The sequence below is a fragment of the Buteo buteo genome, chromosome Z (genome assembly GCF_964188355.1).
Source record: "Buteo buteo chromosome Z, bButBut1.hap1.1, whole genome shotgun sequence".
Classification (NCBI taxonomy): Eukaryota; Metazoa; Chordata; class Aves; order Accipitriformes; family Accipitridae; genus Buteo; species Buteo buteo.
Window position 1 is genome coordinate 3,338,640 of NC_134204.1, and position 16,029 is coordinate 3,354,668.

The window sequence follows — 16,029 nt, forward strand, 5'->3', positions numbered from 1 at the left end:
GGTGTCTGTATGAAATATTTCACTGAGAGAGTTTATAAAGTTAACAAATAGCTGGATGGTAAATGTATTTGTTAAGGATTGGGTTTTTTTATTTCTTTATTTCAGATAGCACTGCCTTTTCATCGTCAAATCCACACGCTTTCCAGATTAATTTTAACAGTTTATACACAGCTTTGTGTGAGCAGCAGAAATCAGATCAAGCGACTCTTCTTTTATACATGCTTCTGCATCAAAACGGCAACGTACGGACGTATGTGTTGGCTCGAACGGACATAGAAAATCTTGTGAGTATTGCTCTGCTTGCCTTACACTCATCACAAAGGGGTGGTCCTGGAAGTTTGGGTGTCACCAGCTGCCAGTGTCCCCTGTTCTGCAGTGGGGGCAGTAGGTTCTGACTCACTTATTCACCAGTTCTAGCTCACTTATTCATTTTTATTATGTCATCTCGGGAGTATGATGCTAAACATGTCACTGCAGTAAAAGATAGTACTGCTGAAGCTACCAGGCTGTCTTTGATTCCGTCTTTCTCAGTGCCCGCTCTGATCCAGGTCAAACCTGCTGACCTCTGGGCACAGTGTAAAGCAACTGGTAGCAGATATCGTACTATTCATTCTTTTCTTTTTCTTTTTTAGATATTCAGGCCAAAAAGTTACACAAGCTTACTGTGTGCATACAGGGATAATAGTTAACAAAATGAACTGTAACTTGACTAATATGCCAAATGTCTTACTGGGTTGACCTGAGGCTGAAACTCCTCAAGGAGCAGCTGACAGATTTTAATAGAAATGCAACTATAGTGACATTTTAACTGCTTTAAATGGGATTGTGGTTAATGGCCAATATAACAGACACCTGGTACAGTTTTTGTAGGTTATAAATTAGCTTATGCTCCCCACTATGTTTAGTAATGTCACAAACCACTTTAACAAATCTTACTTATTAAAAAGCATTCCTTTAATAAGATAATGGCTGTCTAGGGGAATTGGTAACGGAACAGAGAACCCTTTCCATTTTAATATTTGAAATCTTGCCAGATAATTAGATCCCTTGCCTGTTTGATGGCAGATATGGAATGAGTTTGGTCTCGGTCCAAGTTCTAGCAGATGTATTGCTAAAATCAGAGTTGATAGACACCACTCTTTGCAAACTTGGGTGAGATGGTTGATATTGAATTGATTCAAGACTGAACTCCTGTGTAGTCTGCTGCAGATTATCTAGGTGAGACCTGAGTCATTTTTGTGTGAATTCTGTGAACAAATGGTCATATTTAATTTTCTGGGCTGTTAGTATGTGATATGAGATGTCTCATAGCTGCTGGCCATATCAATTTACCTTTAGAGAAGTAAAGGTTAAGTGTGTGCATTGTTTTATGATTATAATGTCTGATATATTGTAAAACTTCCAGAAAAAGCATGAAGTGCATGTGTCAAAACAAATCCAGATGCAGGTACTTAGATGCTCTGCAATGTGGGATATTTTCATATATTATCACCTATCTTTCCTTCCCCTCAAAAAGAAATAATAAAAAAAATTTCCCAGAATCACAGAAATAATCAGCAACATTAAACACTTTGTGGGAAAAGCTGAGAAAATTGAGAAAAGCATCACTGAAAAGTCAACAGCTTGTTTGATTTATTTTTTTTAATACCAAAATTTGAAACTGTCTGCTCTTATTTTGCTCTTCATTAACACTGTTGCTTTTTGTGATCCCTACTGACACATTACTGACATCTGTGTCCAATCCTCTTGTTTTTAGCAGGCTAGTAGGTAAGGATGAGCCGCAGCCAACTGAGAAGAGCACTTTTAATTGCTTAGTAACACAGGCTGAGCCAGACACAGAAAGGATTGGGGGTGGGAGGGTTACTGGACGAAGAAATCATGATGTCCCAATTACAACCCTGCGGTGAAAAAGGCTAATTCAGTCTTGGGCTTGTAAACGAGACGAAGGGGCAGGAGTAATGGAGCTGGTTATTTCCTTCCCTATATGGCAACTGCAAGAGTGGTGCTAACACGCTGCATGCTATTCTGGTGGTGTACTACCATACTTCATAAAATATTTACAGGCTATTGAAAAATGGAGAGAGTGTAGAGAAACATTATTTTTTTTTTTGCTTTAAAATTAATAAAACTGTGAGAGGCTTAGAAAGCTAGCTCAGTTGGTCAGAAAAGAGCTTGAGAAGCATCAGGATGTGTACGTGCCTTTGCAAGGGGAAAGCCTTGAACAGAAAGGACTCTCCGCTCGCAGAGACGTGCTAAGAGCTAAAGCCTGGAGGTTGAAGCCCACAACTTAGAGATGTGGGAGCAAAACAGTTAAGGTAATTAATTCAGAGGCAAAACAGTGCTCTCTAGGGATATCTTTGAATGAGGGTGGATGACTTTTTGGAGGAATATGGCCGAAGTCAGTGGCTTCTTCATACAGAGGCAGTTGGGTGAATGGTCTGTGCTATATGAGAGATCACGTCAGCAGTCAGCTGAGTGCTCATCTTAAACTTTTAGGCGGTTTGCAGGTTGTTCCTGTTTCACTGCACTCAGTGCATCACATCTGTTGTGTTTTCCCCTATTTTAATTCTTCTTGGTTTTGGTGCCCAGGAAGCATCACTAGCAGATGTTCTGTGACATTTCCTAGGGGTTTTTGAAATGTCTTTGCTCTTTTGTAACTTTTGTTTAATTTATAAATTGATTCAGTGTGTTTTTCTTAACTGTTGTAATAGATAATGTCTCAGCTTGCTTCCTAATTTGTGTATGAATCTACCTCTGTCAGTTATAGATAAATACCTTCATCTTCTGTTGTGCTTTATAATGCTTTATCATTAGTAGGGCAATGTATCTTTTTGTTCTTATAATAAGTCTGCTTGGTAGAATGAATAGGATGTTTGTGTATCTTCCGTAACTTACAACATGTGACTTTGTATAATTTTATAAAATAATTGGGTTAAATATCTGATGCTGTTAGAGACGTTCACATCTGGAATTTGCCTGTCTTACTGAAAGTACTTGCAAGGATTCTCCAGGAAGTGATGAGACTGGTGAAATAGGGGCAATTAAGCATAGTGTCGTGGTCTGTGGATGGGAGAACGTTGAGCCTTTTTCTGTTTGAAAGAGCAGTTACCACCCATATTGCAGGTAAAAATACCAGTGTGAGATCTGCTTATAAGAAATAAGCTGTTCCCATTGAATATGTTTGCTTTGGCTGCTGAGTTGACATTTTGTTGCTGCTCAGCATGACTGGACCGAAATAACGTATATGATGATGTATTTATATCAACTGATGGTACAGCAGTATTTTTTCCTGTGGTATAAATTTGGCTTAAGCAGGTTACTCGTGTGGCTATGCAGTCTTGTATTTTGTTGTATATTAAAGACAAGGTATTTTAAAACTCTTTGCTGGGGAAACTGTTCCTGACCTTGGACTGAATATAGCACCTGCAATTTTCAGTGTCTGTTTTTACCTGCCCCTTGTTTTGGGGATTAAACATAACTTTTTAATGGGGGCTGTGTCTTGCCAGTTAAAAGCTGCTCCTGATGGAGGAGTGTTAGTAGTAGTCCAGCAATGATAGTTTAATGACTATGAATAAAAGGGCCAGCAATACAAAAAGAAGTGGTTATTGTCTTCTCAGTACGTGGCTGGACAATGCCATTGCATAACAAGACAGCTATAAAAGTTTTAATGTATGTGCGTAACATAGAAGTGTAGAAATGCATTTTGGTTACAATTCTAGATAAATTTTAATATAATTAAAATTTAAATTTAATCTTAATCTTATATATTAACTCTTTTTGATTTAAGTGGTGGCTTGTCAAATAGGTTTTGTTCTCAGAATGGTAATAGTTGTCCTAAAGATGTGTGTACATCAGCAACCAGTATACAAAGGAAAAAGTGTTTGAAGGAGGAAGGGTTATAGAAACTGTATGAATTGATTCAATTTTCATCTGGTAATGGCAGGTAGAGGGAGTTCGGTTGCCGTTTGCCTCCTTAAGTTTGGTCTGGTATGTGTATGGAGAGAAGTCTGAAAGAGGAGTGGAAAGGAAAGCATGGCCGGGGGAGAGGAGGTGGGAAGAAGAGGTTTTGAAAGCTTGCAAGGTGTGTTTGGGACAGGAAGACTGAATGCGGTGATCTGGAGAGCCAAATCACTCTTCAGAGTAAGAGTGATTTCACTAGCTAGTATGAAATTTTAGTAAGAGCACTTTCACATATCAGCTCATACGGAAATGTCTATAATGTCTTAATGTCAGAATCGAGGTACCCTTTTTTAATGTAGTTTCTAGCAGCACACTTCTAGGACTTGGAGCACTTAAGGAACACAAATGCGCTTTTTCAGCTACAGTTTGGCCTAATAGTAATGGGTGTTGACAGAGGAGATATGTTGGGCTGTTGTGAAGGAATATGTTTCGCCGGAGTGTTTTGTATGGTATTATTTAGCACTAACCAGACTGCATCACAGTTACATTGAAGGAGTGCAAGGCATGTACTTTATAAGGCAGTATATTCAATTTTGAGTAGCTGTAAAAATTAACGGACACAGCTATTTGGAAGCTGTCTTAAAAACTAAGAAGTTGTTCCACTGGTTACCTTCAGAAAGGCTTCTGTTGATCTCTCTGCAAAGTCAAGTTGTAAATGCAATTCTTCAGTAGTTTTACATTGCTTCCTGCTATATGCAGCTTATCGTAACGCTTGGACTTGGAAATGACTTTGTGCTTATGCAATGCAAAGCTACATGAGATATAAATATTGGAGGTGGAAATAATTTGAACAGCGGACTAATGCAGTGATGTTTGACTCCCTTTTCTCCCATCCAAGGAAAAGGACTAATGGCTTTTTGCTAGCTATGTAGATATTCTAGTGAAAACCTGGTCTTTACTCTTAAGACCTATATTCACAAAACACAAAGACATTGACTCCAGTTTCAACTGGAGAGAGAGATATTTGTGAAGGATCTTTTGAAATGGTAAAGGAAGGATGTTTGCAATGTGTAAATACTTTTTCCTTCTGCTTTTGTTGTGGTATTGTCTTGACCTTGGCCAAAGCATCCATCAGAAGGTTTTGTGGCCTGCAGCATTTAGATCAATCTCATTGGTTTTAATAGAAACTGTTGTGTGTTTTAATATGTTCCAACTGTTTTGGGACTGGTTGATTGTGAGAGAACATTCTGGTAACTTCAGAGGCTTGTGAAGCACTCGGTGTCCTGGCCGCTCACCAGAATAGGTTTCACATGATTCATCCTGCTGCACTCGGCCTGTTTTGAAAAACAGAAAGTCTTTAGGTGTCTAGAAGCTTCTTGGAACAAATTCTGCATCTCATCCGCTATCTTGGAATTGAGAGTTTTCTCCAGTTCCTTTTTCCAGGGTATTTTGCGATTTAGGCCTATTTCTGCAGCCTGGGGAAGCCACGTTGTACTGAGCCAGTGGAAAGCTAATTTTCAGTTGGTAGAGAGACAACGTTTGCATCTGGATTAACTTTAGACTAGCATTCAGGTATGCTTGCTGTTGCAATGAAATCTCATTTTCATTATTATTGCAAGACTTTGGCTTAAGCTGTTCATCCTGGTGGAAATGTTGCAAGACCTTGGGCTGAACTCTCATCATAATGTCAGTTCTCTTTGGCTGCCTATTATCTAGAATTGGAAAAACAGGCCTTTTCTAGTCTTAATCCAACCCAAACTGGTTCTTTTCTGGGATTATCTCCACACACCAAAATGGGATTTGAGTTTCAGGTCTCGAAATGCCTCTGTGCACCTCAGCTCCAATATGCCTGGCTATGTTTGATGAGGACAGTCCTTTCAGACCAGGCTTGTGCTAGCACAAATGGTTAGAAACAATTGGTTTCCTGCTTGAATGTGTGAAAATCTTGTTTAACAATTTTATTTTCCCATAGTCTAGAGGGGAACTAAAGCTTTTCGAGCCTATGGTAACTGGTATGGCTGGAAATCTCATTTATTAGGAATTGAAATTCCATGTCTGACCACAAGAAAGAATTTGTTTAGACTCTCTTGTGGAGACAGAATAAAACAGATGGAAGGTGTTTGAATGCTGCACGTCACTATTTAGGGGTGGTTATTTCAAGAGGGAGGAATTGCTATGATATTGTTAAGGGCAGGGTGATACACAGGAGGTTTAGAGTCTCCTCTGTTTATTGTCTGAGGTATTTGAAAACTAAACTAATACGCACGTTTTTCCTTCCCTAAAGGTTCTGCCAATTCTTGAAATTCTCTATCACGTTGAAGAAAGGAATTCACACCATGTTTATATGGCTCTTATCATTTTGCTGATCCTTACAGAGGATGATGGCTTCAACCGATCCATTCATGAAGTGGTGAGTTGTTTTGGTAAATAATTCTTCAGGTCTAAAAATCGTTTAAATATTTATTTTTATAAAGGTACATCTGTATATCTGTTTCCTCAGCAGAGGCTGTGTTCGTCCGAATTTGATGGCATATACGTATTTCTTTTGTAAGGACTAGTAGCCTGAAGTTAGAAGAGTAATTTCAAAGATTTCCTGAGTGAACAGATGCGCTTGTTCTTGTAGAGGAGATGCTGCATATACCTCTTTTTCTGTCTTTTTTTGGTGCTTCCTGTTACAAATTAATGTAGTAATAGCCAGGCAGGCTGCCTCAAAGATGCTGAGTGTTTGCCATGGAAGTGGTGGGGCTAGAAGAGAGAGAAAAACAGAAAACCTTTTTTATTTCTCTTGAAAAACTTCGCTTAACCAGTTTGATGCAGCTGAGAGGAGCTTTTAGTTGGAGGGGTTTTTTTCCAGGCTGAATGTTACTTCCTTACTTGGCATTTCTTTTTCTGTCTTTCTGCTAGATTAATATCTATTTTATGTTGTCCGTATAATATGATCCAAATTTTGACTAGCTTTGATGGGCCTTGACCATCTGTGCTGGAGAATACCTTGGATAATTATGTTCTAGTTTCCTAGCTTCTAAAGCTATGATAATGCAGAAGATGTCCGCACTGATTTGATTTAATTTTTTGTCTGGGACATGGAAACTCTCATTTGGGGTTATGTGAAATTAATGAAATGCAAAAAGCTGGAAGCAAGTTTCAAGGTATCGAAACAGAGCTCTTCTCCCAGGTAAATTTCCAGCCTGTTTTGGAGGGAACTGGCATTTTTTTCTTGGTGCTAAGCAGTAGAGACTTACAGTATTTATTTGCTGAAATTTCAGGTTATTTCCTATAGCTCTCTATGTAGAAAGCAAGAAGAGATGATGTTTATATGCAATTTCCTGGGAGTACCTTTTAGGAAGCGGCTTTTAGGAGGAGCAGCTATAGTAACCACACAGTTGACTGAAACAACATTTTCCTGAAGCATTCTTCTGCCTCATCTTCGTGTGCCTTGAAAACCTATACATACGTACGTGTGTGTACATGTGTGATGTGTATTTTGGGGTTCCATATCACTAAGTCATTTAAATTGTCTCCTAAATTGAGCTTGTTGCAGGTTAGAGTACAGCAGACAAGGTTTTGCTCCTTCCTCAGTCTCTTCCCCTGTCATTCTTCATTCATTTTAAAGACTTTACACATGGTCTTTCAATAAATTCCTTACTGGATAAGTAAAAGTGGAAGATTTCCCTAAAATTGTTCATGAGGATCCAGCTGTGGAATGAAAACATAAATCAAGTTTTCTTGTCCAGTTTATTCTTGCCTTTGCAGCTAACCCTGCCAATATAGTTGTAGTGTTTTCTGTGCAATGTGGATATTAGTTTACTGCCTCCATTTTAATAAAAACAAACCCAAACCCCACCTTGTTCCTTTTACCCTGCACTGATTTTCTCAGTCCTGCCTTTGCTTCTTCCATCATCTTCTCAATTTAATCTTTGATTTTAATTCAGAATTTCACTAACTGCTTCTTTTACTCTGTGGTTGCGTTTTCCCGCTCCATAGTGTCTGGTGTGAAGCATCCATTCATTCAGAACGCTATGTGGCCAGAGTTTTGCTGGTTTTGCTTCTCAGCTAGATAATGAGGTGGCTGTAAAATGCCTGAGCCTACAGGCCTGTCTATGTCAACTTCTCCTGTCGGCCCTCCTGCAGAAAAAGCTGTGAAAGTGGAAACTTTTACCATCAAAAACCAATGGAGTGTTATGACACCGCAGAGGATAGATGTGGAATAACCTTAACCCTTCCTCCTGTCCTCCTCTGTTCCTTACTACTCTTTCTCTTCCCTTGTCTCCATTCCCTGATGGGCAGGGCATGTTTCATGCCAAAGGAGAGAGCAGCTTGCTTTTCCACCCTTGCTGTGCTTTTCTTAGTGAATTGGAAGGCTTTTTCTTGCCCCATGCTCTTAATCTTGGTGTCATGTGGATGGACTGGATGCAGTGAAGGAGAAAGAAGAGGTCTCCTCTTGTTCAAATCTTAAACTGCACACTCCAAAAGTCACCTAAATAAACTATGATATAGACAAGAGTTGATGACCATGATCCCAACTCTCACATATTCCTTGTAGAAAGGCTTCCTTATTTATAGAAAAAACACATTATGTTATACTTCAAAAAAATAAAGTTTCCTTCTTGATCTACGTGACCTATGCCATTCCTGAACTTTACAGAGGGATGTGGCTATCAGAAAACAAATGTGAGCATCACATCTTAGCTTGTGAACTGTTGGGAAATGGATATATGGGTAGGGGGTTCCTACAGATCTCGTGATGGGGAATAAGTGTAGTTAGTGCCACACTTTGTGGAAAAAGGATTCAAAACCATATTGATAAATCACTTCCCACTCACCCATCTTTTAGAGTTTTTTTTAAGTGGGTGTTTCCAGGTACAAATGACCAAGTTACTATTAAAAAAGTACAGTATAAAGTAAGAAATTAGTCTCATACTTTCTTAAATAATAACTCCACATCTCCTAAAGGCTGAGAGGGTATTACAGGGCAGCAAAATGAAGGGAGTTGGGAAACCTGTTTAGGTATTTCTGTAAGATATGAACATCTAGTGTCAGTTACACAACTGAAACAAAACTCTTATTCTCTGCAAGTATTTATCAAATTTTAGCAATTGCAGCAGGATTATTTTTTTTCCCCATCACTTGGGTAAAGTATGAAGAAAAAAAGATTTGATGTATTTTAGATCAACCTGTTTTTCTCTCTGCTGCTGTGTATCCTGTGTACTGTTCTTATAAGAAGCATGACTGTACAGTCCATTTATGGGCTATTTTCCTTTGTGGTATTTAACCCACATTTATTTATTGATTTTTAAGATTAATTTTAGTAAGCACAGTTTTATAAATCTTGTGATTATACCGACTGGTAAAGAGCTCAGGAAACCACAGAAACTCTTTTTGACTGCTGAAGCGTTTTTTGTTTAAAATGAATGTGGTCTTAACTGCCTGGAAAATATGATCAAAACCATAGGTCCTGTTCCTGCAATTGGCTAAATGCAGTTAGGTCCCTGTAACCACACAGAGCTCCATTTCTTTCACTAATAATAATAATAACAACAGAGTAAATGAGTAAATGCAAGAATTCCCTAAAGGGGACAAATATTGGTGATTTTTCTTCTCTGATTTAGGAAACCATAAATAAAATTACACCAGATGTCAAAATAACATCATATAATACTTTATGTAGCAGTAACCTATACTATCGTAGTACTTCATGCTGTAGTAAATAGCAATAGACTGTAAAATCACAATTTAACTGTGTTTATTTTTAATGTGTTAAGAAATATCTCGCAAACAAAGTTATGGGAAACTGAGAATCTCTGTTCTCAGTATATATAGAACAGAGTTCCTGTTCTTTGCATCTGCAGTTCTTGCACCCTGAGTTGTAGGTGTCCAGGAGCCTGGTGCTAATAAGAGTAATTAATCAAAACCTTTTAAAAAAATTTTTTTTTAATTATTCTTGCAAGACTATCGCAGGTCTGAGCTTTTTGTTTTTCTTTTTTCCCCTTTTTAATATTATCTGCAAACCAATGAGATTGTTCAAATTGTGGCACTGATTTCAGGTAGATGATTTTGAAATTTAAGGTACTTTCATGTTTCATGCTTCTGAAACCCAAAACCAGGTGAGGGATGGTGGTGGTTGCTGTTGTTGTTTTTTAAATAGGCATTTCATTGCCTGCCTGCTATGGTTGCTTTCTTCAGTACAGGGGAGAGGAGAGTAGAGGTGACAGGGACTGGTATGTAGCTTTTTAACTTTGAAATTATTTTTTTTTTTAAGAATAGTGGACTATTCTAAGGCATAGTTGTCTCAGTGAATGTAATTTTCTGGGGCTGGTTCTCACTGAAACTTTAAAAACACCATTGGCTGTTTCTGGAGTGAGACTAGGGATGAGCATGTCTTGTCCATGGTTACAACTGTCAACATGTTCTTTAACAAGCTCTGGTAACTTCATGTTTTGCATTTGGAATTTGGAATTTGGCAGGTGGCCTTTGTGCTAGGGCTGGTGTGCTGCTGCTAATCTGACTAAATTTGACCAAATTATAAATCTCGGGGGGAAGAGGAGCAGTCTGTTTCCATCTGCAGAGCAGATACGTAGCCAGAGGTGGCCTGTTGTCCGTGGTGACTGCATATTCTCATTTTGCTGGGCTGTTTGCATCTCCCCTCTCCAGGGGTCAGGTATCAGTTGAGATACACAGGGACGAGCTGGAGCTTGCGTAGGTGCTGCTTCCAGCTCCTGCGGGATGGGACTGTGCTCCCAGGGATGCTCCTGTTGCTGCTTGGCGATGGTGGAAGCCGCGTAGAGTCATTTAGGTTGGGAAAGACCTTTAAGATCATCGAGCGTGAATCAAGGAACTTCCACTGTGGTTGGTAAGGTACAGGGATGCACCCCACAAAATAGCACCAAAAGGGGTAGGAGGAAACATGGCCCTCGTTTCGTTTGTGGGAGGAGGTTGCTTTGCTATTTCACTCATAAATGAGAGACTATAAGAAATAGCTTATTAGAGATTTAATCAATAAGTTAATCATTTTTTGTTGGGGTAAGTGTATTTTGTCTCAGAGGGGCAAAAAAACCCCAGCCCTTGGGTATCATTTTAGAGCAGGTTGGGTGAAATTTCTTTTCAATAAGCATCTGGAAATATGTCCCTTTATGTGCTATTGGTTTGGATTTATATTGTACATCATGTCAAAACAAACAGTATTTTATACTACCCATTTTCATAGTTATATTTGGTTTTAAAGAGTATGTTAAATTTTCAGTAATCTAAGCATTCAGAAGTCAGGAAATGAAAGGTGCAACCACAACTTATCCCTCTTATATTTATGTATTACAGAGTGTAACCATTACTTAATGATCATACATGATTCTTCAGATAACAGTATATTTTTCTTCTGGAAGGTTCAAGTGCGCAGCTTGAGATATTTTTTGTTGTCAAAGTGGTTCATTTATTTCTTTATATAAAATCTTGTCTTGAAAACAGAGATATTCACATAGTCATAAATAAGCTGTTTCTAAGAAATCGCAAACAGTTAGTTGCAACCAAAGTGACTGTCTGCACTTATTTTAGCATTTTGCAGTTGTGAAGTAACCCACTAACTTGCTATATCTGTTCATAGGTTTACGCTTAGCAGCCTTGGGATGTTCAAGCTCTCTAGCAGAGTATCTTCTTACAGTGAAGTTCATACGTGTAATCCATGAATTACTCAACTAACAGCTTTTTAACTTTTCAGTCGCCTGTATTGTGAAAATACACGTGGATTTTTCTTTGTCTTTCAGGCTGCTCCTGTTAATCATTTTTGTTGTTCGTCCTGACTAGTTGTCCTTGTTTACTGAAACTGCTTGGATGACTTGCTTTCATTTATACCATAATCGCTTTCTCTTAAAATAGTATTAGTGACTTGTTATAACCAGAAATTATACCTGTTTCCGCATCCATTCATAGCCTGCTATATGTGGAAACCTCTCTTGTAGTGATTTCATTTTCCTATTTGTTCCTCAGCCTTGACCATTCTTCCCTTAAATACCTCTCAAGTCTTTCTCTTTTTTCCGTATTCTGATTTTTCTATCCTTTTAGCAAAAGGTGTTTACCAGAAATTGTCACACTTGAACCTGTTGCTGGGGATGTTTGTCACCTTAGCCAGCACTGCACTACTATTAAACAGTGGTTTTCCCATCTATAGGTTATAATTATTGGCTTCACTTCAGCTCCCTTGTGGGTAATGGGACAGTGCTGACAAAAAGTCAGGTACTAGGTAGCATGTGATAGCAGAGATACTTTTTTAATTTTAATGGTCTGAACTTTTATTTTGTCTCTTCATATATGGTACAGAAATGACTTCTATATCTCAAACTGCATCAGCTTACCTACTAACATTAATTTCCTGAGCCTCCTGAATGTCTTCAGTGGCTATATCTTTTTTAATTTTAGTGTATCTAGTCTGTAATGATATTTGGGATGTACTTCTTGTTGCATAGACCTTTTGTATGCATGATTTTCAAAGCATAAATGGGTAAGAATCCTTTTAGGACATTCCTGCTTTTTAGGAGGTTCATCAAAAAAACCCACCAGGATCTTTCAGCATAGGCAAATGCAGTCTTCTCTGAAATACTTCAAGAAAGAGAGGCTTTTGGGTATGCTAGGAATAAAGTGAGGGAGGAGAGAGTTTGATGAATCCTAATTAAGATGCTATTTCAAATGTCTCTTGTACTGTCAAAGAGCTTCAAGAGACACACAGTTAAGGTGAGAATGAGGGTGGGAGGTAAATGAAAGAAATGTATGTGCATGTGGAATTTGCAGAGCCTGGAAGGTGAAAAAATGTTTAAAAAAAAAAAAAACAACAACCAAAAAGGCATTTTAAAGATAGTACTTATAAAGTACTACCCTTGTTTAGAATAAGTTTCATAGGATTCCTTTTTTTCCACTTGGGTTTTGCTTTAGGATCTATTGACTAAGGTTTTTGATAAAATATACGTGTAATTATGTCTTGACTATTAAGTATTACTTACGGTAGGATCCTACGCAGTGCTAAGGGAAATATAATATCCCCCAGTGCCTTGTGTTAAATAATACCCTGATGTTGCCAGCAATACTCCTATCCCAAATGCTGGGAAAAGCCATGATACCCATTGCAGAGCTCGGCTTGGGATGCTCTGCGGTGGAATACTTGAAAAGCAAGTGCCTTGATGGGTGGCCTGGGCAGCTGGGCACTTACAGGGGGCATCAAGTTGGGGGTAGCTGAGAAAAATCGGTTATGTGAAGGTGGTGACTGCTTTTCTGCCCCAAAGGAGGAGTCCTGTGAAAATGCTTCCTTTAAAAGAAAATTTTTTTTCCTTTTAATTCTGCTGGTTTGAATGTTTCTGATTAATCACGTATAGGTCTGTCACGACTGCAAATTTTGCTGTGAGAGGAACTGTTGGATGCATTTCTCAAAGGTCTTCGTTGTCATCGTGCTGTGTATTTGATAGGATAGTCTTACTCTGCTTTGGGTTTGGAGCTGATAGGGAAGGGATATAGTCAGAAGTGTGTTTTCATACAACTTTTTAAGAGAAGAGGTTAATTAATGAATTTGATCGGTGAGGTTCGTGGGGTTTGGATTTTTTTTTAAGACATCTGTACATGAAGTTTCAATGAAACATACTTAATGTATCAAATATATTGAAGTTATATGGAGGATCTTCATGGTTCTTGGGCAGTTCCTTTTGACTAATTTTTACCAGTCCTTTAAGGCAGGGGGGATTTGTGCATGTGTTTGCTATATCGCTCTAGGTTGATCGACTGAGGAAGAGGAAAGAGTGGATTGATTCTCCGTCTGCAATAAAGTCCAAAATGGTGGTAAACTTCATCCACCCGGATAGTGGAGAGCACTGAAAGATACGAAGCTCTTAACCTAGCTGATGACTTTTTGTAATGTATTAGGGGAAGAGACCTCACCTCTGGCAAGAGAAAGGCTTCAGTGTGAAGTCAACAGTTAACCTGTTGATCTGCCCTGCATCCTTCAGCATGTGCGCTCTTGCCCATCAGTCAGAGCTCGTACGTGCTGCCTCTTGCCCAACTTGTAATGAGGGAAAATGGGGAGGAATTGGCAACATTATTCAGGTGGCTAGGGTGGAATTGGAGACTTTATAAAGTGTAAAGGGTAGGATTAAAAAGAATATAGGAATGTGGTGGCACAGGGCATAGAAATTAGGGAACTGCCAAATTTAATCATCTTTCTACACTTAGTGTGTTTCCACATGACTTATGATAAAGTTGATGAGGTCTACTGGGTGGTAATACTGCAAAGATCTGTCTCTCTTTTTTTTTTTTTTTTTTTATTTTTTTATTTTTAAAATCTTCCTGCTTTAGAATCCAATTGGTTTTGGTCACATTAGAGGCTGGAAGCTAATTTACCTATCTTAAGGAATGTGAGAGTCCAGACAACTTTCTACGTTCTTATTCAGACCTAAGTGCTGAAGAACTTTGTTGTTTGTGGTTTTTTTCAGATATTGAAAAATATCACTTGGTATGCTGAGCGTGTCTTAACAGAGATCTCACTTGGGAGTCTCCTGATACTAGTTGTGATAAGAACCATCCAGTACAACATGACACGGACAAGGGTAAGAGTTACGTGTAGCACTTCTGCACGTAGTGTGGATTTCTAACTCCAACAGCATTAATTCAATTTCAAACAGGGTGTGGGATTTTTTTCTTCATTCTGTTGCAACCAGTTGGCATCTGAATTTACAAGAGGAAAGGAATGGGAAGATTAGCCATATTAACTAAGCGCAGTATTAAGTGGTTCTGAACTAGTAACACCATCTCTGTATTATCGTTCAATTCATTGAGTAGGTTTCTCTAAAGTCTGTGATCCAGGCACCGAACTGCTTATCCTCAGATGAGAAGGAAAAGTTCCTTAGGCTAATGAGTAGAAATGATTCCTTATAGGTTGCTTGTCTCTATTCGGTTACTCAGAAGTGGGAATTTCAGCTCTATTTATTGTTAGTGTTTTTATGAATTAAGACAGTGACCAGGCCATAAAACCTTTGAGCTTTAGCAAAGCAAAACCGCTTCAACTTTATAGCCTCGTATCAGATTTTGTGCATTTGTCAAGTATTTGATTCTATACCTTATCTCAAACATATAAGCAGGGTTTCATGCACTTTTGAATACTTTCAACAATTAAAGGCACAGAAGTTTTTACTTGAAAAAGTAGCAAAAAATATTTAAATATATTTTAAATTGGAAAACTTAAGGATTTCACTTTTATGATCAGAAGAATTGGAAGAAATGAGGGCATTCTTGGCATATATTTCTAGGGTTTGGAATCTGTTATGTTATGTAAATGCGTATTTTAGACTTGAATAGGGAAATAAATCCCTATTGGATTGGATAAGTGGACACATCTGGTTCTGTGAAAACCTTTGACTTCAACAGGGCCATCCTCTAAATGCTTATCTGCTCAAATGGTTTCAGGGATGCTAGCAAGGGAATCAGACCTCTGAAGTATCGTACGGTGTTAAAGATATATAGAATGCTTTGAAAGAGTTGATAGGGAGATGAGTTATGAAGCAGAAAATTTTCGGATTCAGGCTACAAAAAGGAGAGAGAGGAGTATGTCTTTCAGTATTTGTTACATTTATGATATCATTGTGAATCAACATTACTAAAGATATGAAGACATACACATATACGTATGTCTGTATACATATACACTCTGAAATTTGTATGAAACAATCACTCTTTTATAAGCCTTCTATTTTAAGAAAACATATTTAAAATATGACCAACTATATACACTTTGCATTTCTGCTGTATGCTTTTGACAGTGTCCTTTAAAGCAACATATATTACTCAGTCTTTTGAATGATTCCTGCAATAGGTGTCAGTATATACCAAAAGGACAGTTTGATGTGGGTTTTTTTTCTTTCCTCTTCTTTCTGACAGGACAAATACCTTCATACAAATTGTCTGGCAGCCTTAGCAAATATGTCAGCACAGTTCCGCTCACTTCATCAGTATGCTGCTCAGAGGATCATCAGGTAAATATAAAGACTTCTCTTGAAACTCATCTTTGCTGAAACTCAGGAGTAGAGAAACTTGAATTTTATATGCCTTAATAGATACTGATGAGCTAAATAGCTGAAATGATAACTGAATAACTAAATAATC

At 38.2% G+C, this 16,029-nt stretch overlaps 1 protein-coding gene across 4 annotated transcripts in view; it reads left to right on the plus strand.

The window, feature by feature from the left end:
* DYM (dymeclin) overlaps window positions 1-16,029 on the plus strand; it is a 217,966-nt gene that overhangs the window by 89,743 nt on the left and 112,194 nt on the right. For all 4 annotated transcript variants that reach the window (XM_075019603.1, XM_075019600.1, XM_075019601.1 and 1 more), the window contains exons 10-13: window positions 106-284; window positions 6,185-6,310; window positions 14,364-14,477; window positions 15,805-15,899. In XM_075019603.1, the coding sequence (XP_074875704.1) occupies window positions 106-284; window positions 6,185-6,310; window positions 14,364-14,477; window positions 15,805-15,899 (514 nt within the window). The remainder of the gene's footprint in view (window positions 1-105; window positions 285-6,184; window positions 6,311-14,363; window positions 14,478-15,804; window positions 15,900-16,029) is intronic.